The sequence below is a fragment of the Pongo pygmaeus genome, chromosome 10 (genome assembly GCF_028885625.2).
Source record: "Pongo pygmaeus isolate AG05252 chromosome 10, NHGRI_mPonPyg2-v2.0_pri, whole genome shotgun sequence".
Lineage (NCBI taxonomy): Eukaryota > Metazoa > Chordata > Mammalia > Primates > Hominidae > Pongo > Pongo pygmaeus.
Window position 1 is genome coordinate 74783171 of NC_072383.2, and position 24242 is coordinate 74807412.

A 24242-nucleotide genomic window follows, 5' to 3' on the forward strand; every position below is an offset into this window, starting at 1 on the left:
ATTCAGGTTTTCTAAGGCAGCCTGTGTCTTGCTTGTCTCAGCCAAGCTTATTTCTTCCGCACCCTTTTTCTTGAGGTACATAAAAGTAAACAGAAGATGAAATGCTTCGTCCTCAAACATAAACTAAGAATGAAAACCAAAATGGGCTCAGATATGGAGGGAAGAAAGTTAAAAAGTCCCCCACACAGTATCACAATCAATGAAATGGCTATCAGAGCTATCTAAGCCTGAGCAAGATGAAAATAAATAGCATGGCAACTATGCAAGCACAGAGAACTTATGTAACTTTCCTCAGGTCATAGAATTAAGATGACAGTGCACGCAGGTAGTGTGTCTAGCCTGAGAAGTCTGGATAGAAAAATATTTTGACTTACTAAACTGTCTCCTACGTAAGATAAATCAGTTGGGCCAACTACAGTTAGAATTCCAACTCTAAGTTTGATTTCAAGGTGTAAATAAGCCAATGAGTGGAGCCCCTGGTTCCTGATGAAATAACCTTAGGACATAAAACAGTCAGGATACATCTCTACAATGACGGACCAGGAGCCTGGGGAAAGGGTCAGGGACAGCCAGGCTAGGGAAGATTCTGGAAGTGGTCTGATAACAGCCTAGGCCTACAACAGTTACCATACATCCATACTGTACTAATGAAGTCCTGATTTTAAAAAAGTTTACTCTTTTTTTTTTTTTTGAGATGGAGTCTCCCTCTGTGGTGCCATCTCAGCTCACTGCAACCCTCACCTCCTGGGTTCAAACAATTCTCCTGCCTCAGCTTCCCGAGTAGCTGGGACTACAAGTGCACGCCACCATGCCCGGCTAATTTTTATATTTGTAGTAGAGACGGGGTTTCACCATATTGGCCAGGCTGGTCTCAAACTCCTGACCTTGTGATCCACCCACCTCGGCCTCCCAAAGTGCTGGGATTACCGGCGTGAGCCACCGTGCCCGGCCAAAAGTTTACTCTTAAGGTCCTCCTCAACAGGAGCCTTGGCAGGGGTCCAGCATAGCTGAGTCAAGGCACTCAACACCATAACTGTCGCCCTTTTCATTCCTAAAGTAAGTGTATTTGACATAAAAGTGTCCTGGCCTAGAATCAGGGGTGGGAGGAAAGTAAACGTCAGGTAGGTGGGGCCAGTTCCTTCTTATTCATAACAGCCAAATCAATGGCCTTTTTTTCTTTTAAAGACAAAATGCAGTGAATACCCAGTTTGTTCCCAATGTGAGTTTGGGTGAGTGATGTGTGGACATTAGTTCTGCAGTCCAGGGGTCATTCAGAAAAACATAAATGACCTTAAGTATATGTCAGCATAGAAGAGGCAAGCAGAGAATAGGGAAAGGTGTGGAAAAGATGTGGGAGGTCATTGAAAGCATGTTTTGACTTTTTCACATTTTCCCCTAATTTATACACAAGGCTATAGCATAAAGCTTCTCTCAACTGCTTTAATTGCCTGATGGTAGCAATCTAAAAGGTTTATTTTTAATAAAAATTCATTTACTTCCTCTTACAGCTATGCATTAATTATAGCCAATTATAAAAATAGTTTCCTGACATTGTTGAATTGTCATAAAAAAGCTAGTAAATAGTGTATTTGACATTGGATCAGAGGGTTAATCTCAAAGCAACAAAAGTATGTCTTTCTGTCCAGTCATGACACATACTAGCATGTATCAAATTCATGGCCTATTAGCTGTTGTCTACATATTTGATTTCAGGAATTGTTGATGCATCATTAGTTGTTTGCAAACCACCTAATGTGTAGATGTCTACAGACTCTCCACACATTAGAGATCCTACGTAGTCATTATGTTAACTCACTGTAAAGGGTTAACTCACCTACCTCTTAGGCTTCCTATGAGGATTAAATAAAATAATGTACATGAAGCACATGACTAGCCAGGAGTTTGAAACCAGCCTGGACAACATGGCAAAAACCCATCTCTACAAAAATACAAAAAAACTTAGCCAGACATGGCTGCACACACATGTAATCCCAGCTACTTGGGAGGCTGAGGCACGAGAACTGTTTGAACCCGAGAGGTGGAGGTTGCAGTGAGCCAATATCGCACCACTGCACTCCAGCCTGGGCAACAGAGCAAGAGTGTCTCAAAAAAAAAAAAAAAAAAAAAAAAAAAAAAAAAAAAAGTGGATTTAACATTTTAAATGTTCCTAGATTTGAGCAACCTTTTTTGGATCATATATGCCTTTGAAACTCTAATGAAAGCTGCAGACTTTCTCCCTTGAAAAAATGTGCATACACATATAAGAAGGGCTTTCACTGATTGCTGTCTCAGTTGGGAGGAGGAGAGGGTCTTAAGCTTGTTCAGTCAAGCCTTTCTGATTTTCTCCTCTTACTTCCCCATGTATGGGTGCTCAGGGGGTCCCTTTGGGCTTACAGGTGCCCTGGAACATTGCAGACGGTGCAAGTCAAATGGCAAAGAGTAAAACCTAGTGGCACTGCTGCCATGACCACACCTTGAGTTCCTAAGGAGTAGTAAAATGATGGAGTGCTAGTGCAAAAGAGAAATTTGCTCTCAAATACAGAATGAGGCAAGGCTCTGGGTGTTGAGAGGTCTCTGATTCATGAGGCTTCTAAGGAATCTTGCTCTTGCCGGGGGAATCTTGTTTTCTTCTCTGAGTGCATTTGCCATTTCCTGGAAGCAGGATGCATTTTCAGACAAGTTCACATCCAGCAATCCATACTCTTGCTCTCTTCCTACTTTAAAATATATACATCGTTGCTTTAAATACTCATTATTTCTTAACGCAAAATCCCATTATCTTCTGTTTCATAAGGATATTCATGGCTCTTGAAGGCTGACCCCAAGTTATTAGCACTGATTCTCTTCACAAATGGGAACCTCTGTCTTCAAATTTCCTGGAGAAAAGAAATTTGCACACACCTCCTCCTCCTCCCTCAACAAAAATATCAACAAAATAGGTCGCACATTCCTTTTAAGGAAGCAAAGTTTAGAAATAAATCAGTTCTACTAAGTCAGGTTAAACATTTTGATCTTGCTGTATTCTTGTACACATATAACTTTGTAAATGATTTTGGAGGTTTCAGGTTTTACACAATATACTATATTGTTGTATAACAAATTATTTCAAAATTTAGCGTCTTAGAAAAATACTTATTTTCACATAGTTTTAGTGTGTCAGGAGACCAGGTGCCGTTTAAGTGGGTGGTCCTGGCTCAGTCTCTAATAAGCTCATGGTTGAGAGGTCAGGTGCCGTTGCAGCCATCTGAAGGCTTCACTGGAGCTGGTGGATCCGCTTTTAAGGCAGCTCACTTTCATACCTGACAAGTAGTGTTGGTTCTTGGCAGGAGGTCTCAGTTCCTTGCCAGGCAGACCTCTCCACAGGGCTGCTTGAATGTCTTCATGATATGGCAGCTGGCTTCCCCAACAGCTACGGATCCAAGAGAGAACAAGGTAGAAACCGTGATGCCTTTTATGCTCTGTACTCAAAAGTCACACACTATTTTCCCGCAATATCTTATTGGTTCCACAGGTCAGCTCTACTCGCAGTGGGAGGGTGCAAAGGCATGCATACCAGGAGACAAGAGTCACTGGAGGCCCTTTTAGAAGTTGACTATCACATATGCTAAATTCTACATATTCCCTTTAATTCTCTGGTCTTGTTTTATCTATATCACTCTAAAAAACATGAGTGCAAAAGAATTGTCTTCACTTCACTTAAAATAGGATTGTAGAGTACTGTTAGGTGTGACTTGTCAAAATAGCAAACCTTGTGCCTCATTCCAGCTCTAAGTAGTCAGTATTTATTTTGTCCACAATCCAATGAAACACAGAAATTTGTGAAATGGCTTATAGGAAAACCTTATAATTAAATAACTTGGTTAGAATTCAAAGTATTATGATTATTTATTTAGTTGAGTCAAATAATATGAGTGACAGCTTAAAAAGTATCTCTGACTATGTTGTGGTGATTCCAACATTTACACAGAACAAATATTTAATAAATAATTGTTAAATTTTAGAACTAATAAGTGAATACAGGGCCGGGCACGGTGGCTCACGCCTGTAATGCCAGCACTTTGGGAGGCCGAGGTGGGCGGATCACCTGAGGTCAGGAGTTCGAGACCAGCCTGGCCAACATGGCGAAACCCCGTCTCCACCAAAAAAATACAAAAATTAGCTAGGCATGGTGACATGCGCCTGTAATCCCAGCTACTCGGGGAGGCTGAGGCTGAGGTAGGAGAATCGCTTGAACCCAGGAGGCGGAGGTTGCAGTGAGCCGAGATCGCGCCATTGCACTCCAGCCTGGGCAACAAGAGCGAAACTCCGTCTCGGAGGGGAGGGGGGGTCGGGGGGAGTTAATACAATAAAGTTGTAGGATGAAAAATCAACATACAAAAATCAGTTGTCTGGCTGCCCCGCACTCTCCCGGCACGGCCGCTGTCTCGGCTGCTGTGTGCCGCCTAGGTGTCTGGGTGATCCACGGGCAGCAGCAAGGGCCACGATGACAGACTATGGTGAGGAGCAACGCAAGAGCTAGAGGCTCAGGAGTCCATCTACCCTAACTCCTTCACAGTATTATCATAAAATCCACCCAGCTTCACCATTACTGTGACATCTGAGGCTGGAGAAAATGATGAAACTATCCAGACTACCCTCAAGTTTACATACAGTGAAAAATACCCAGGTGAAGTTCTCCTTTATGAAATATTCTGTCCAGAAAATCTAGAAGATAATGATGTCTCAGACATTTTAAAATTACTAGCATTACAGGCTGAAGAAAATCTTGGTATGGTGATGATCTTTACTCTAGTGACAGTTGTGCAAGAAAAATTAAATGAAATAGTAGATCAGATAAAAACTAGAAGAGAAGAAAAGAAACAACAAGAAAAAGAAGCAGAAGAGCCTGAAAAGCAATTATTGCATGGCACTCCAATTACAATAGAGAATTTCTTAAATCGGAAGGCCAAGTTTGATGAAGAATTCTTGGAAATTAAAAAGAAACGGATGAAAGAAGGAAAAAATAAATTAAGTGGGAAACAACTATTTGAAACAGATCATAATCTTGACACATCTGATATCCAGTTCTTGGAGCATGCTGGAAACAACGTGGAGGTAGATGAGTCTTTGTTCCAATAAATGGATGACTTGGAGCTGGAGGATGATGAGGATGATCCAGACTACAATCCTGCTGACCCAGAGAGTGACTCAGCTGACTAATGGACGTCCCCATCTGCAGAGAGGCTTGACTGCCACAGCATCTGTGGCTATGCTCAGAGGGTTTTGATTTTCCTTTCTTTTTTTCTAAGAAAAAATTATTTTCAGGATAATATTCTTCTGAGAGCTTTCATCATTGAACTTAAAAAACTGACCTTAAAATTTCAAAAAAAAATCAGTTTTATTTCTACACACTAACAATGAACTATTTGAAAAGAAAAATTAAGAAAACAATCCCATTTATAGTAGCATCAAAAAGAACAAAATACTCAGGAATAAATTTAACCAAGGAGGCAAAAGGCTTGTATGCTGAAAACCACAAATCACTGATGAAAGAAATGAAAGAAAACACAAATGGAAAGACATCCTGTGTTCATGGATTGGAAGAATTAATATTTAAAAAGTGTCTATCCTACTGTAAGTGATCTATAGATTCAATGCAACCCCTACTCAGTGGTGTTTTATATAGAAATAGAAAAAAAAATCCTGAAATTCATATGGGACCACAAAAGACCCTGAATAAGCAAAACACTCTTGAGAAAGAACACAGAAGCATCACACTTCCTGATTTTAAAATATATCTTAAACCTAAAGTAATTAAAACAGTATGGAACTGGCATAAAAACAGACATACAGGCCAATGGAACAGAATAAAGAACCTCAAAATAAACCCACACATATACTGTCAACTGGTCTTTGACAAGGATGCTAAGAATACACAAAGGGGAAAGGACATTTTATTCAACAGATGGTGCTGGGAAAAGTGGATATCCATATGCAAAAAGGATGAAATTGGACCCGTATCTTGCATCATACAAAAAAGTCAGCTTGAAATAGATTAATGACTGAAATGTAAAATATAGAACTGTAAAACTGTAAAACACTTAGAAAAAAACATAGGTGAAAATTGCATGACATGGGGCTTGGCAACAATTTCTTGGATATTACAGCAAAAGCACAAGCAACAGAAGCAAAATTAGACAAGCAGAATTAATTTGAACTAAAAAGCTTCTGCACAGCAAAGGAAACAGTCAGCAAAGTGAGGAGGCAACCTACAGGATAGAAGAAAATATTTGTAAATCATATATATGATAAGGGATTAATATCCAAACGATTCAACGAACTACAACTCAAGAGCAAAAACCCCCAGATAATCCAATTAAAACATGGGCAAAAGACTTAACTAAAAATTTCTCCAAAGAAGAAATACAGATGATCAGGTATATGAAAAGATGCTCAACATCACTAATCATCATGGAAATGCAAATCAAAACTACAGTGAGGTATCACTTCACACCTACTAGGATGGCTATTATGAAAAAAAAAACCAAAAACCAAAACATAAGTGTTAGCAACCATGTGGAAAAATTGGAACCTTTGTACACTGTAATGTAAAATGGTTCAGCAGCTATGGAAAATGGTATGATGGGTCCTCAAAAAATTAAAAATAGAACTACTATATGATCCAGCAATTCACTTCTGTTTATATATTCAAAAGAATTGAAATTGGGATCTCAAAGACAAAAAACACACTCTCATGTTCATCGCAGCATTATCACAATAGCCAAGATATGGAAACAACCTAAATGTCTATTGATGGATGAATGGATAAAGTGTGGTATATACATACAATGGGATATTATTCAGCCTTTAAAAAGAAGGAAATTCTGCCATATGTGACAACATGGATGAACCCAGAGGACATTAGGCTAAGTGAAATAAGCCACTCACTGAAGGCCAAAGGTGACGTATCTAAAATAGTCGAACTGATAGAAACAGTAGAATGGTGGTTGCCAGGGCCAAAGGTAGAAGGATATGGGGAGGTGCTGTTCAATGGGTATAAAGTTTCAGTTATATAAGACGAATAAGGTCTAGAAATCTGCTGTACACCATTGTGCCTATGGTTAACAATACCGTATTGTGCACTTAAAAATTTAAGAGAGATCAGCCGGGCGCGGTGGCTCACGCCTGTAATCCCAGTACTTTGGGAGACTGAGGCGGGTGGATCACGAGGTCAGGAGATCGAGACCATCCTGGCTAACGGTGAAACCCCGTCTCTACTAAAAATACAACAAATTAGCCGGGCGTGGTGGCGGGCGCCTGTAGTCCCAGCTACTCGGGAGGCTGAGGCAGGAGAATGGTGTGAACCTAGGAGACGGAGCTGGCAGTGAGCCGAGATCGCACCACTGCACTTTAGCCTGGGCGACAGGGCAACTCAAAAAAAAAAAAAAAAAAAAATTTTAAGAGAGATCTTGCGTCAGGTGTTCTCACCACAAGAATTTTTTTTTTTTTTTAAGACGGAGTCTTGCTCTGTCGCCCAGGCCGGAATGCAGTGGCGTGATCTCGGCTGACTGCAAGCTCCGCCTCCCGGGTTCTCGCCATTCTCCTGCCTCAGCCTCCCGAGTAGCTGGGACTAGAGGCGCCCACCACCACGCCCGGCTAATTTTTTGTATTTTTAGTAGACACAGGGTTTCACTGTGTTAGCCAGGATGGTCTCCATCTCCTGACCTCGTGATCCGCCCACCTCGGCCTCCCAAAGTGCTGGGATTACAGGCGTGGGCCACTGTGCCTGGCCCACAATAAAAAAAATTAAATGGACCAAGTAATAATTCATTGAGTATAATAACAACAGAAGAAACGTGGTAGAGGCAAAGAGTAGTAGATGGGGAAAATTCAGGAGGTTTCCAGATGATTCTGCTACCACTTAGTTTTGTAACTTTAAGAGGGTTTCTTAAATTCCCCATCATCTCCTTTTTTGTGAAATGACTAAATCTGGACAATCTCTATGCTGTCTTTAGCTCCAGTAGTGTCTGAAGTTACATATGAAACTATATTTATACAACAATGCCCCATGCCTTCCAATCTGTTTGCTTCTAAATCCATTTCACAATTATTCTCTAACAAGGTCTATTTTTCTCTTTGAATTTTATTCTTTTTTAGCCACTATTCTGCATTCCTCCATAATTCCATGCCATTCTTTTGCCAGTCTATCCAATCAGTGTACTTTCTTAGCTGTCTCCTTAGTCCCCTGAATATATTGTCTCAATTTGAGCTATAGATAAGAACTCTACAGTTATCAAGATGGACTCTGATTGTATCTAAAGGGTTTTGCTTCAAGATTCAACTTCAACATGTTTTCCTAAGCATGCCTGCTTCTGCTCTTGATCTCTTTCTTCAGTTCTTCATTTAGTAACTATTTATTTTAGTGTTCCAGCAGTAAGCAAGACAGATATGGACCCTGGTTATGTTGTTCCAACTTTTCAGCTGCTTTTAGTATTTTCCTTATATTTGAATTGTAGAATTCTCAGGAGTAAAAATGTCCACAGAGCCAGGCAGGTAATGAAAACGAGTAAAGCAGGCCATAGACCTGGTAGAGACTGAGCAAGAAGGTTGAGATGGCTTGTTTGCCAGATGAACTAGAACTCTAGATTTTAAAGTGAACTCTGATTTACTGATTTTCGCAGGGAAGGCTAAACATTTCTTTTATGAATACTCCACATCATATACCTGTACCAATATTCCTAATACATGGGTACCTGAAGCATTTTCTCCAGTTTTCCATGCCTAGTTTCTTTACACTCTCACTTCATTCAGTGCTTTATTAATATTTATGCCACTTAACTCTTTTAGTCAGTGTCCTTTATTTAATCTTCTATTTCTAGTCAATGCAAGACATAAAGGTAAGGAGGGGCAAGATTAAAAATTGAGATTTTTGGCTGGGCGCAGTGGCTCACGCCTGTAATCCCAAGACTTTGGGAGGCCGAGGTGGGTGGATCACGAGGTCAGGAGTTCGAGACCAGCCTGACCAACATGGTGAAACCCCGTCCCTACTAAAAATACAAAAATTAGCAGGGCATGGTGGCGAGCCCTTAATCTCAGCTACTCAGGAGGCTAAGGCAGGAGAATCGCTTGAATCTGGGAGGCGGAGGTTGCAGTGACCTGAGATCTCGCCACTGCACTCCAGCCTGGGCCACAGAGCAAGAAAGACTCCGTCTCAAAAAAAAAAAAAAAAAGAAATTGAGATTTTTGGCTGGGTGCGGTGGCTCATGCCTGTAATCCTAGCACTTTAGGAGGCAGAGGCGGGTGGATCACCTGAGGTCGGCAGTTCTAGACCATCCTGACCAACATGGAGAAACCCTGTCTCTACTAAAAATACAAAATTAGCCAGGCATGGTGGCGCATGTCTGTAATCCCAGCTACTTGGGAGGCTGAGGCAGGAGAATCGCTTGAACCTGGGAGGTGGTGGTTGCAGTGAGCCGAGATCGAGCCATTGCACTCCAGCCCGGGCATGAGCGAAACTCAGTCTCAAAAAAAAAAAAATTGAGATTTTTCGAGTGAAAATGACTTATGTCCATGTTAACATATGACTGAAAACAATTCGGTGCTCCAAAGGCCGACCCTGAGACTATCTAGCTGTAAAAGATGACTCCTAGTTTGGGCCAGGACGAACAGAATGAAAATCAGCTCGGACTGAAATGAGAAAAAGTAGTTGTGCTGGGAGGACAGATACAGAAAAAGCCAGCAGCAAAGTTAACTGAGAAACTTCTTTCTCCCACAGCCGTGCAGTAGCTATGACACGCCATATCCACCCCTCTTTGAGTGACTGCTGCTCTTACTAGTGTTGCTACTTTATTACTGGAGGTACCTAATTACTAAATTGCTGTATCCTCAAGACAGCATCCAATCCCTTGTAAATCCCAGCTTTTCTTGATGCCGCTACAGAAACGGCGTCCCATGCAGAACTGATTCCGGCTCTCCTTAGACCCTCCTCAGACTCCTCTGGCGGGAAACTAATCTTACAAAGGAGGCTTCCTCCTCCCTTTTCCAGTGGCATTCCAGGCTTCCTTTGGAGTGCCCTCCCTCCTGATTTACAAATTAGCCTGACGTTATCGGAGTACAGGCTTTTTCCTGGTGGTTTCTGGCCTAACAGGAGACAGATTAGTAAGTACCAGGATCTATAATAGGTCAACTTTCATGATCTCTGCTAAATTCTGAGCTGTTTAGACTTAAAATTTTAACAGCTAAAAGGAAAGACAAATGCTTTCTAAAACTGTCCCATCAGCCCATTTACAAGGAGCACCTCCCCCATACCGCCCTAAAATCCTTTAAAAAATGGCTTTAGTCATTTTATCTGCCTTGCATTTAAGCGAATTCAGTTTAAGTGGCTTCAGTTCTGAATTCTCGGATTATATCGAAACGTTGCAGATGGCGGTGTGTGGGCTTTGAGCTCGTAAATTTTTTGTGTGGTACTAATTCAAGACGATTGAGAGCAGGTCGGGATCATTTTAAAAAGGGTTCCCGGCAGGGTGTGGTGACTCAAGCCTGTAATGCCAGCACTTTGGGAGGCCCAGGCGGGCGGATCGCTTAAGGTCAGGAGTTCGAGACTAGCCTGGCCAACATGGTGAAACCCCGTCTCTACTAAAAATACAAAAATTAGCCGGGCGTGGTGCCGTGCGCCTGTAATCCCAGCTACTCGGGAGGCTGAGGCAGGAGAATCGCTTGAACCGGGAGGCGGAGGTTGCAGTGAGCTGAGATCGCGCCATTGCACTTCGGCCTGGGCGACAAGAGCAAAAACTCTGTCTCATTAAAAAAAAAAAAAAAAAAGGGTTCTCTAGGAGGAAGCCCTGAGTTGTATCCATGTTTTTCCGGGCGTCCCCCGGAGGCACAGGTTGCGGGTGACCTTTTCAATGTGGAGGAAAGGGGAGCTGCTTTTGTCTTCAGGAATGATGCAGGTCTCGACTCAAGCCTGACGGGCCCAAACCTCCCTGGAGCTGGCTGACGGCTCTGCCCGAGTTCCTGAAGAGGGGTCCCGGGGGTCCCGGGGGTCCCGGGGGTCCCGGAGCGGAAGTGGGAGCGCGTGGGCCTAGGCCTCCTCGGCTGCCTGGGGCTCCAGACTTGTGCTGCGTGCGGCTCCGGAACTCTGTTCTCGCTCCTGAGCAGCTGCTAGGTTTCCCAAGCGACTGTCTCAACCGCCCGGCCGCCTCCCCCGGGCAGCCAGAGCCGCACATCTACCTCCGGCCGAGACCCGCCCCCGAGCGGCGGCGCCCACGCCCAGAGCCCTCCGCCGTCCCCAGCGCAGTGCAGCAGAGCGCGCTCCAGACCGAGGCCGGGCCGCGCTTCCGCGCACGCGCGGAGAAACCCGCGCCCTCCGAGGGGGGAGGGGACAGAGGGGGCGTCACGGGGGCAGGAGAAGAAGGAGGAGGAGGCCCGCGTCGCCTCCGGCGGGGCTCGCGCTCGCCCCGCGCTCGCCCTCCGCCTCGCCCGAGCCCCGGGAGGGTGAAACGCTTTCTCCCGGCATGCAGCGGGAGGAGGGATTTAACACCAAGATGGCGGACGGCCCGGATGAGTACGATACCGAAGCGGGCTGTGTGCCCCTTCTCCACCCAGAGGTGAGGAACCGTGCTGAGTGGATTCCTTGCCCTGCGGCCCTCCAGCCTTTCTTCCCCGGACTCGCCGAGGGCGGCGGCCGACGTGTGTGGGGTAGTGGGACGTGCCGAAGTTGGGGAGTGGGGAGGCGAATCCAGGCCTGAGCGCGGCTGCGAGCGGATAACGGGGGAGGAGATAGCGGGGCGGGCCCGACCGGGGCGGGCTCTGGGACGCAGTCCGTGGTTGTGCCTGGAGGACAGAGGTGGAGATGTTGATGGTTCTGCTGTGTCGACGCGCTGCGTTTGAGAGCAGAGGCGGAGGGGCCTGGTGCTGTTTTTGAACCGCAGCTTAGCCCCTAGTCTTGCTCCAAGCCTCTTGGGGCCAGGTGGAAGCGCGTCTGGTTTTGATTTCTTTTTCCTTCGCCGGGGTGAATGACGGTGTCTATTGCTTCCCTTTAGTCCACTGTGAGGGGACAGTTTCATGGGCATAGTGATGTCCTTCCAGGTAATGCCATGGGTAACACCTCGGGCACCTGGTGTCGGGCGTCCGTTTTTGAGCATTTGTCCTTAAGCGATTAAGAAGAGAGGTAAAAACTTTTGGGAATAGACCTACACTCACATTAGCTTGTCAAAGTACCGTTTTTCTAGGAGCTAGGGGTGGACAGTGCAACACGTTTCCCATCACAAGAGTGTCTTCCCATGTAAGTAAACAGTGCCCCGCTCCACAGTCAGTCACAGTCTGTGCTTGTTTACCTCCGAGTTTGTAGCTGAGCTAGTGCTAGTTAAGGCTTGGAAGCAATTCTTGATGCATTCTGATTTTTAGTGATCCACAGTGATGTGTGTATGGGGCAGCGGCACAGTTTGCTGAAGAACTCGGGTGGTTTTCGTGAGGTTAAAGGATGACAGTCGTGTTGTAGGATGAACAAACATGGAAGTCTCTACCTGGTTACTTTGCAATAGAGTGATTCTGTTTTTTTCTGGATTTGGGTTTGTACCCTGCCACTAGTTTTTGTTAAAAAGTGCATAATGACAACCATCCTTGTATGTTACATGTTAACACTCAACCACCGTCTCATTCGTCACTTTGGTTTATCAGAAACATGGAACAGTTCCTTCGGAATATATACCTGTGCCAGTCTCAGAAAAGGCTACTCTGGGTTTCTGATAAACAGAACTATACAGTAAGACTAAACATTTGTTTGACCAAAGTGGTAACATTTTCAGAACTGGCGTTGTAGACATCTCTTTTGGTTCACTTAGGCCCTAACATACGTCAAGAAATAGACAAAGTAGTTTTCAGATGTTGCCTTGAAAATGTTGCTAAGTGATTTCTATTCATCTGTTCCTGTGAAAGTATTTCAAACACTTAAATGTTTATCCAGTTTATTTTTTTGAGACTGGGTTTCTCCCTGTCCCCCAGGCAGGAGTGCACTGACGCAATGACAGCTCACTGCAGCCTCTACCTCCAGGGCTCCAGTGATCCTCTCCCCTCAGCCTCCCGAGTAGCTGTGACCACAGGCTCGCGCCACCATACCCGGCTGATTTTTTTATTTGTAGAAGAAGAGGTCTCCCTATGTTGTCTAGGCTGGTCTTGAACTCTTGAATTCAAGTGGTCCTCTCACCTTAGCTACTTAAAGTGCTGGGATTACAGGCATGAGCCACCATGCCTGGCCTATCTTACGTATTTTAGCATGCTGTTCTTCATAAACCTTTGCTTTGTAATATAGTACTGTTATTTGCTACTTTAAGAATAATTTTAACTGGCAACAAATCCAGATTATTTGGTGTAGTAGAATGGCCAGTGTAGGCTTGAAATTTAAATACTAATCTTCAGGTTGCCGTTCGATATATAGGATATTACTAGAAAGTCAACCTCCTCATCATTGATAGTGGGAATTGGCACACATAATATATACCGTTCCTTTTTATCCAAGAAGCACAAGGTCTGATTATTTTAATACTTTGGATGGACCTTAAGCTTGTACTACATGGCTGAGGTCTTTCTGCATTTTCTGTGGTTAGTGTGTGCAGCTGGTGCAGACTTGGGGTAGTTCTGCTGCCTCCTAGCAGTGTGTTCTTGGGCAAGCTATGAATACATCTCTGAGTTCTAGTTTCGTCATTTATAACGGATAAAAATAATAGTTAATAAGCTATAGCGAGGATTAACTGAGATAATATATTTTTGTTGTTAAAATAAGCAGTGTTTTCAATCTCCTTTGGGAAGAAACCCATTCTCTGTCTTGGTAAGTAATGAAATAATAGTACTTTTAACCTCTTTTTGGAAAGACCTTAGACTTTGGGTCAGACAGACTTGGATTCTAATTCTGGAAATTCGGTAACCAGCTATGTGACCTGAGACAAGTGCTTAATTTCTTTAAGCTTCAGTTGTAATCAGAAAATGGAGATCCTGGCTGGGCACGGAGGCTCACATCTGTAGTCCCAGCACTTTGGGAAGCCGAGGTGAGAGAATCACTTGAGCCCAGTAGTTCAAGACCATCCTGGGCAACATGGCAAAACTCTGTCTCTACAGAAAATAAAAAAATCAGCTGAGCATGGTGGTACACGCCTGTAGTCCCAGCTAATCGGTTGCTGAGGTGGGAGGATTGCTTGAGCCTGGAAGGTTGAGGCTGCAGTGAGCCATGATCGAGCAGCTGTACTCCATCCTGGGTGACAGAGCAAGATTATGTCTCAAAAAAAAAAAAAAAAAAAAAAGAAAAGAAAAGAAAATGGAGATGCTGCCTAGTTTACTTGGCTGTAAGGGATTAGGTGAGGCTATATGTTGAGGGTCAAGAACTGGCACATTGTAGGTGCTCAGTTAATGTTACTTCTTTTTTCTCTACCAGAAGAAAGAGGGAAGTGTTACACATTTATTTTGGTTTTGGTGACTGATTTAAAACTTATGTGGGTTTTAATTTAGTGGAATAGGATCTTGCAGGAACAAATTTCATTTCACTTTTTATCTTCCAATTTAACACTCTCACACAAAAACGGTTTTTCACTTTAGTATTTGTTAAGCAGATGAATTATTTGTAGGTAAAGAAATGAGCATTGCTTAAATCTCTTATTAGTATGCAAACTGCCCACTGTTAAAACCTTTCTTAGAGGATTATACAATTAGGTGAACGCCTTTTTAGAGGTATTTTAGGTAAAATAATCTTACTTTTTAATGAATTAAATCATCCACTCAGTTGGTCATTTAAACATTTGTTTATCATGTTTGGGTAAGGCATTGTGCTGGAGTCTGTGTGAGACTTCAGGATATTTTTGGTGTTCAGTGAGAGGCAGTATAGAATACTGGTTAAGAGCCAAAGCTGGCTGGGCGTGGTGGCTCACGCCTGTAATCCCAGGGTTTAGGGAGGCCGAGGCGGGCGGATCACCTGATTTTCGGAGTTCAAGACCAACCTGACCAACATGGAGAAACCCGGTCTCTGTTAAAAATACAAAATTAGCCATGCATGGTGGCACATCCCTATAATCCCAGCTCCTCGGGAGGCTGAGGCAGGAGAATTGCTTGAACACGGGAGGTGGAGGTTGCAGTGAGCCGAGATTGCACTCCAGCCTGGGCAACAAGAGCAAAACTCTGTCTTAACAACAACAAAAAAATCCAAAGCTGTGGTGACAAACTGAAAATGTAGCTTCTGCAGCTTATTGCTATCATGGTCAAAGTACATTTTTCCCATTTGTAAAGTTGGGTTAATAGTGACACCTTTTACAGTTATTGTGAATATTAACTAGGCTAATGTTTATAAAGCAGTTTTCACAGATCTAGGCACATAGGCTGCCAAGCAAATTGTACCTTCTAAAGGCCCTGGCATATAGTGAATACTGAAAGGGAAGCTGCTGTTACTTTGTTTTCTTTTGAAATAGGTGATTATTTGTTTTATTGAAATAAAAGAAATTAAAGGCTCTTTGGAGAAAGAAGAACTGATGATCAAGGGATTAGGGTGCTAGTTCTAGGTCAGTGACCTTGAGCTAGTAGATATTTAACTGGTCTCAGTTTTGTTGCTTTTAAGATAAAGTAGCTAGACTAGATGACCTCTAAGATTTCTTCAGACTCAAGTGTTCTGGTTTTAAGTTGTGATTTTTCAATATAATCAACTTGAGCATCTGTCTACTAGGTACATAACATTGTGTTAGGTTATATGGGTTAAAATAACATAAAAAACATAGCATATGTTTTCCAGAAGGTAAATAACTAGTTGGGAAGTTGTATGCACGTGAAACGCTTGACGATTCAAATAAGTACTGAATTAAGTAATGTAGCTTGTAAGTGGTGTCAGATTCCTGTCATTTAGAATGGTTAGAAGAAAGGCTTCAGTAGAGGGACAGAGACCATATGTTGGTCTACTGGTCCAGCAGACTAGCTATGACCAGCTTCCATTTTACCTACTAGTACATCCTCAGTAAGTCATCTCAGCTCTTTGATAGAATGAGATCACAATATCCCCTTCTGCCAGAGTATCATAGGGGCTATTTCAGAACCATCTGACTCAGAGCTTTGAACTGGATTGCCTAGATTATCTAAGGCTTTCATCTCTTTCTTTCTTCCTTTTTTCTCGATTTCAAAACTTCTGCTATTGCCTTTTTTTCTCGTTTTCGTCTCTCTTTTTATGGTAACTTTTTAAATTTCACATTCATTTTATCATTTCTGATGATTTTTGTTTGAATAGTAAATCGAACTATTGCTATTATCTGCTGTCCTCGCAGATTTCATAAAATCTACTTTTTGAAGCTTTTGGTTTTTTTCTTTAGTTTGAGATGGAGTTGCGCTCTTGTTGCCCAGGCTGAAGTGCAATGACGTGATCTCGGCTCACTGCAACCTCAGCCTCCCGCATTCAAGCGATTCTCCTGCATCAGCCTCCCGAGTAGCTGGGATTACAGGTGCCTGCCACCACGCCTGGCTAATTTTTTGTATTTTTAGTAGAGACGAGGTTTCACCATGTTGGCCAGGCTCGTCTGGAACGCCTGACCTCAGGTGATCCACCCGCCTCAGCCTCCCAAACTGCTGGGGTTACAGGCATGAGCCACCGTGCTCGGCCATGAAGCTTTTCTTTAGTGAAAATAATTTTGCCTTTTTTTATTACTTTTTGCCCTATTATGTATATATATATGTGTGTGTGTGTATATATGTATTTGTACACATATAAGGTAATTCATTTGCTTTCAGAAAGCAGATACAAAATGACTTTGAAAGTTGTTTTTCTTCCCATAGGTTACCTGCAACTCTTTTCCTTCAAAGCACTTCTTTATGCAGTCACTAGGATTTGATGGCTTTTAAAAAATTCAGCAAAAATGTTACAGGTCATATAATAATAATCTAGATTTTAAAATAATGTATATTTTAAAATACTATATATTAAGCATAGTAACTACTATGCTTAGTGTAGTAACCACTGTTAAGCATAGTAACCACTGAGCGTTACTATTAAGCTTAGTAATCATTGAGTCAATAGATATAAAATTAAAATGTGATTAATTGGTGAGACTTCATGGATTGTGCTCAAAGCCAGAGTTGAAAATTACTGACCAAAAAATTGTTCTGGTTTTGAGAAATGTCATTTTCCTGATTCGGCTTCTTTGTTTTATTTTGTTCATTATTTTTATTTAATATGGGAGGATCTCAAAAGTATTTATTAAGAGTGGACTGTGGAGTTGGTGGATATAAGAGTATATAGGTTAAAAGTGAGCACTGGTGTTAGGATTCAAATATCAATTCTGCTCCTTACTAGCTCGCAATCCTGGGCACGTTATTGAACTCTGCGTCCCAATTTTCCAAACTAAAATGGAGATATAATAACACCTACTTTATGAGGCTGTTGTGAGGATTAAGTGAGATAATATATGTGAAGTTCTGTGTCTGGCACTTAGTAAACACAATAACTGTTGGCTATTAATATTGTGGTAAAAAGTAGTATCTCAAATTGATAAACAATTGTATGCATATATTAGAGTGGCTAAAATAATTAGTATTGGTTGTCTGGGGATTGAAGAGAAGATGGGCAGAGGACTTCTTATTATAAGCCCTTTTGTCCTATTTGATGTTTTTAAAGATGTGTGCTTTGCTACAGGGAGTGTTTATTGGGAATCCAAGTATGGTCTTGACCCTTTGCTAGGCCCCAAAGTAATAACATTTACAAAATAACGCATTGTAAAATAATGTAAGATTAACTGTAGACCTTCAGATACCTCAGGATAGATGAGGGAGAGTGTGTCTGTGTGTATTTTTTAAAATTAGAAATGATTTGTGGTCCTCCTTTCCTCTAGAGAGGGTTGTAAGGGTATGTTAAGGTAGTCAGCATTGAACAGTTAAGGTGTCTTAAAATGCAGTGTGCTGGCTGGGCGTGGTGGCTTATGCCTGTAATTCCGGCACTTTGGGAGGCTGAGGCTGGTGGATCTCCTGAGGTCGGGAGTTCGAGACCAGCCTGACCAACATGGAGAAACCCCGTCTCTACTAAAAATAAAAAATTAGCCGGGCGTGGGGGTGCATGCCTGTAATCCCAGCTACTCAGGAGGCTGAGGCAGGAGAATCACTTGAACCTGGGAGGCAGAGGTTGTGGTGAGCTGAGATCGTGCCATCCTGCCTGGGCAATGAGCAAAACTCCATCTCAAAAAAAAAAAAAAAATGCCGTTTGCTTTTAACAGAACCCACAACAATTACATAATCCGAAAAGATGTTTCACTATTAAGGTTATGTAAAATTCTCTTTCAGTGCATTATCTGATTATAGTATTATTTTATGAATAGATTTTATTACAGATGGATAATTTAAGAGTAAAATCTAATATTTTAATTTTGGAATTTGAAAAATAATGATTCAAGATAATATTATATTTATAAAATACATAAATAAAATTTGACCCAGTGGAATAATTATTTAAACCTAGGATAAAATATCTTCTTTTAAAATTTTCTTAAAGTAGAGCTACAGGCAGCTAATTTGAAAGTACAGTGAAACTTCAGCCTTCTGTGAATGAGATACTGTGAACTTAGTATCCTGAGTTACAGAGAGTTAAACAGAATACTTTTTTGTTTTTGTTTCAATCCCTGTTGCAAATTTGCCAAATTATTTTCTAGGGTTAATACATACTAAACATAATAGAATCTTTCTTTGATAAATTAGAACATTATAGTGTCCTAGGATCATCTTTCTGATTATCGGTGATACTGTTAAGGATATGAAGATTATAACATTTTTTGTGTACCTCAAACATTTTTTGTGTATATATGTCAAATGGCTTGCATTTTTATCAGTTGTTGTATTCTAGAAAAAATCAAGTGAAAAATTACTTCTGATTGAGATGTTAGTATACCCTACCCTTGTTTAGTTTTTAAGAATAATTTTTCAATTATGAATACTCATTAATTTTTGAAGGATTTAATGAGGTATGAACAAAACTGGTGGTTACCGAAACTATCCCTGTGCTCATGAAAAAAAAAAAGTTACTTGAGTTGAAGACAGAAGTTTCTTGTTGTGTAAGGATCCTCTTGTTGCAGATGTCAACAATCTTGTTTGAAACATAGTTGGGCAAAAAGGGGAATTTACTGTCTTAGATAACCTAAACTCAGGATGCAGGGATGCAGTTGAAATCAGGGACAACTGGAACCTGAGCTGAGAATGCCACCAAAACTCTCTTCTCTCTCCTCCTCTCTCCCTTTCAGCTTCATTTTCTCCAAATGCGGACCAGCTTCTTTCTTCCATGTAGCAAGGACATGGATGCCAGCAAATTATAAGTATGAGCCAGGCAGTATCCTAAACAATTTCGCATATATATTCATTCATTTAATCCTCACAGCTTTTTATACCTATTTTACAAATGAGGAAACAGAGGTATAGAGAGGTTAAGTAGTAATCCAGGTTGCCTGTTTTTATAGCACAATACAGTATGATAGAGATGATAGAGAGTTGTATTTGCTAGGCACTAGCTAGCTGTGGTTACAAATGGTCTCATTTGTGTTTTGTTTTTACATTTTTTGAACAGACTTAATTTTTTAAGAGCAGTTTTACATTGGTAGCAAAATTGAGCAGAAAGTACGGAGAGTTCCCATATGCTCCCTGCCTGTACACATGCATAACCTCCCCCAGTACGGACATTCTACACCAGCGTGGTACACTTGTTATGATAGATGAACCTACATTGATGCATCATTATCACCCAAAGGCCGTAGTTTACATTAGGGCTCACTCTTCGTGTTGTGTATTCTATGGTTCTTAACACTTTTTTTTTTTTTTTTGAGACGGAGTCTAGCTTTGTCGCCAGGCTGGAGTGCAGTGATACAATCTCAGCTCACTACAACCTCTGCCTCCCAGGTTCAAACAATTCTCCTGCCTCAGTCTCCCAAGTAGCTGGGATTACAGGCACGTGCCACCATGCCCAGATAACTTTTTTTTTTTTTTTTTTTTTAAGTAGAGACGGGGTTTCACTATGTTACCCAGGATGGTCTCAATCTCCTGACCTCGTGATCCGCCCACCTCGGCCTCCCAAAGTGCTGGGATTACAGGCATGAGCCACCGCGCCCGGCCTTAACACTTGTTTTCGTTTCTTTGGGAGAGGCATGGAGTTTTGCTCTTGTTGCCCAGGCTGGAGTGCAATGGCGTGATTCTTGGCTGACTGCAACTTCCGCCTCCTGGGTTCAAGCAATTCTCCTGCCTCAGCCTCCCGAGTACCTGGGACTACAGGCATGTGCCACCATGCCCTGCTCATTTTTTGTATTTTTAGTAGAGACGGGATTTCACCATGTTGGCTGGTCTCGAACTCCTGACCTCAGGTGATCTGTCTGCCTCGACGTCTCAAAGTACTGGGCTTACAGGTGTCAGCCACTGCACCCAGCGAGGTTCTTAACACTTGTAAGAGTAATGTGTGTCCGCCATTATGTTGTCATGTAGAATAGTTCCATGGCCTTAAAAATCTTTGTTCTGCCTATTCATATGTCCTTCCCACCAATCCCTGATTTTTTTTACTGTCTCTTTAGTTTTGTTTTTTCCAGAATATCATATAGTTGGAATCATGCAGTATGTTGCCTTTTGGATTGGCTTCTTTGACTTAGTAATATTCGTTTAAAGTTCCTCCATGTCTTTTCATGGCTTCATAGCTCGTTTCTTTTTAGTGCTGAATAATATTTTATTTTCTGGATGTATCAAATCCATTCACCCACCGAAGGACGTCTTAATTGCTTCCAAGTTTTGTTCATTTACTTTTCACAGTAGTTCTGCAAAGTGTGTATGTTGAGCTGTTTACAGGTTAGAAAACAGATTCAAGAGAGGTGAAGTAGTTTACTCAGGTTCACATGATTAGAAAGTTGGCATAGTTTATATTAGAACCTAAACTCTGATTCCCAAGCCCATAATCCTTATATGTACTTTGCCGTATATGTGAATAGGTCAAAATACAATTTATTTTTTACTTATTTTTTACAATATAGTAGAAAAACTTTATTAGAGTTAACTATCAGTTCTTCCTTGTTACTAAAGGAACTCGGGGAGGATTCATTTTTAGCAGTTGATCTAAGGCCACTTCTTTTAGTAACCTTTTTACTTGAAATAAGAAAACTACATTTCCGTAAAAGTCCTTCTCTTTGAAATTTTCTTTTATTCAGTCTATTCTTTTGCTTAGTATAAATTAATAAGGTAAAATATACTTCCGGCTGAGTGCGGTGGCTCGTGCCTGTAAATCCCAGAACTTTGGGAGGCTGAAGTGGGAGGATCGCTTGAGCCTAGCAATTCCAGACCAGCCTGGGAAACATAGTGGGATCCCTGTCTCTACAAAAAATAAAAGAATTAGCTGGGTGTGGTGATGCATGCCTGTAGTCCCAGCTACTTAGGAGGCTGAGGCAGGAGGATTGCTTGAATCCAGGAGGTTGAGGCTGCAGTGAGCCGTGATCATGCCACTGCACTTCAGCCTGGATGACAGAGTGAGACCCTGTCTCAAAAAAAAAGAATGTGTGTGTATATGTATGTGTGTGTATATATACACACACACACACACGCCCCCCGCACCCCCAACATCCTCTGAAAGCGGGTGTCTCTTGTTGAAATAACCCTAGCTGTAGATCAGGATGGAGATGAGTAGTCTCAGTATTAAATCTGTGGCAGAGCTGATGAGAGGACAGATAGTGCTGATTGAATTATAGGTGTCTCAAGTTTAAACATTTTTGAAGAGTCCTACTATCATTTGTATTATCTGTAAATCTCTTCTAAAGATTTGTTACTGGACCACATTCTTCTACTTAGTAGAGCTTTTTTGGAATACATTTCAGGGTAGTGTACCTCAAATGCTTCATCCAGCAGTTAGTAACTATATGATCTTGGGCAAATTACTTAATCTTCTGGGTACCTCAGTTTTATTATCTGGAAAGTGGGGTTAATAACACCTACTTCTTAGGGTCCTTATGAGATTAAATGAGTTAATATACCTTTTGTAGATTTTAACCTATATATATTTTAATGTCTCTGAAATTGGGATTTGTGACTTACAGTTAATGGTGTCTGTTGCATTAGTGAAATTGCAGTAGTGATTGTCAGTGCCTGTGCATGTGGCATCTTTGTGATTATTCCTTTTCTGTTTCTTTTTTGAGACAGGATCTTACTGTAGCTGGGACTGCAAGTGCACACCACCATGCCTGATTAATTTTTTATATTTTTAGTAGAGACAGGTTTTGCCACATTGGCCAGGGTGGTCTTGAACTCCTGGGCTTAAGCGATTCACCTGCCTTGGCCTCTCAAAGTGCTGGGACCACCATGCCCGGCCTCTTTGTGGTTATTCCTGATAGCACAATTGTACACTTGCTGCCCCCATTTCATTAGCAATCCATTTAAAGAGCATTTTAGAAAGGAGTTTGATTACTGGTTGTTTTCTGAAAACTGTTGATAACTTCCAGTAAGATCAAGAAAATCATCAAAACTTGTGGAATGTGTGTCAGTGGCTTGGAGAAGGAAATCCCAGAGATAATAGTGACATTCTTTTAAGAAATGCTGTATTTCAGTGTTCTTGTTGGCTCATAAACAATATTGTGATGAAAAACATGGTATTGAAACTCTAAGTTGAACAGTGATTCCAAAGAGGCTAACCTTGAGCGTGAACAAGTTTTAGCAATACAATAACTGATTTGTTTATCTCCATTTGGTATAGCCAAAAGAGTGATATTTTAAAAATCTAAGTAAGTCTGTAAAAGATTTTTCAATTAGTGTAAATAATCCTTCAATTAGTAGAAGTAAAAATTTGAAGTGATAAAAAAGCATTCAGTTCAGTTGGCAGTATTTTTTTTCTTAGTGGTACGTACAATAATGGTGCGTATTATAATCAATAGCATCTTTTGATTTTATGAAATTCTGTCTCTAAGTAAAATTTAGAACAATACCTGGCAAATAGAGTTAGCTATTATTTGTTTTATAATCTTTACTTACTTTCTTTCTGCAGTTCCAAGATTTTAAGAGAGCATGTACACTATTGTTAATCTTGTTTTTAACCCTAGAATTTTACCTCCCTATGTTCTTTCACTGAAATTATAAATATTCATTAATCTTTATTTATATTTCTGTAAATATAATCATGAATAAATTCTAGACAGTGTTTTCTTTGGAAATTTTGCTTTCTCTTTGACCACTCATAATGTAAATAGCCAGAATCTTCCACCTGTTTGTGAGAGGTTAATTAGCTTGATTTCAGAAATTCCCATTAAACTTTTTGTCCTTATTTGTGTCCTTTTTCCATTGAATAATTGATGTAATCAAGTCCCAAAAAAGGGTACAGGTGGAAAAAAAAGTTCTTCACAAACTAGAATCTAGTCTTCTAGCATAGCAGACCATATATATAAATTTAAACTTTCTGAACATTATTATCCTAACATCCGATTTATTCTATGCTGTTGAATAATGTATAAATTTTAAAGGTATCAGAAATTTAAGTTTCAGCATGGGTTTTTTTTTTAGCCTTAAAGGTGACACATGATTATTGTAAAAAATTTAAGTAGTACAGAAGGATATATAGTTCATGGTGAAAGTCCCACAGTTCCCTGTCCCCAGCAAGCACAAACTTCTCTCACTCCTCACAGGTAAATACTACTTTTAAGTACACTCAGAATTTTCTATGCTTGTACATTTAAATATATATTTTACATACATGTTCATGTATATTTATTTCCTTGTTTTTATTACATAAATGTTATGTTATAAAATCTGTATTTTTCTGAATACAATTGGGACATAGCTATATTTTGGCACATAACGATTTTCCCTATTCTTTGTAGTGTCTGGACCTGCATTGTTCAATGGTGACCACCACTGACGTGTGGCAGTTTAAATTTAATTAAAATGAATAAAATTTAAAATTCAGTTTTTCAGTTATACAAGTCACATTTCAAGTGTTTATTAGCTATGTGCAGCTAGTGGCTGTTGTTTTAGGTAGCACAGAATTATAGAACATGTCAATAATCTATATACAGAAAGTTCAATTGGACAGCATTGTTCTGGACAGTTTTTTTTAAAAAAACTTGTATGAAATTTTTTTTTACTGTGTAACTTTTTATTGAGGCATATTTTATGATAAATTGCGCACATTTTAAATGCTGAAGTTGATAACTTTTCTTTAACTTTTTAAGATAATTGTAGATTCACATGCAGTTGTAAGAAATAACAGGGAGAGATCTCATGTACCCTTTACCTTGATTCTCCCAGTGGTAACACCT

At 41.0% G+C, this 24242-nt stretch overlaps 1 protein-coding gene and 1 pseudogene across 2 annotated transcripts in view; both read left to right on the plus strand.

The window, feature by feature from the left end:
* The first annotated feature begins 4483 nt into the window (after positions 1 to 4483).
* LOC129009799 (RWD domain-containing protein 1-like) lies at positions 4484 to 5336 on the plus strand (annotated as a pseudogene).
* Positions 5337 to 11360: 6024 nt separating this feature from the next.
* Positions 11361 to 24242, plus strand: part of ZDHHC17 (zinc finger DHHC-type palmitoyltransferase 17) — an 89897-nt gene continuing 77015 nt past the window's right edge. Inside the window, exon 1 of one of the 2 annotated variants that reach the window (XM_054443366.2) lies at positions 11361 to 11585. In XM_054443366.2, the coding sequence (XP_054299341.1) occupies positions 11539 to 11585 (47 nt within the window). In that variant the 5' untranslated portion in view covers positions 11361 to 11538. The remainder of the gene's footprint in view (positions 11586 to 24242) is intronic. The other variant, XM_054443365.2, reaches the window with a different exon arrangement.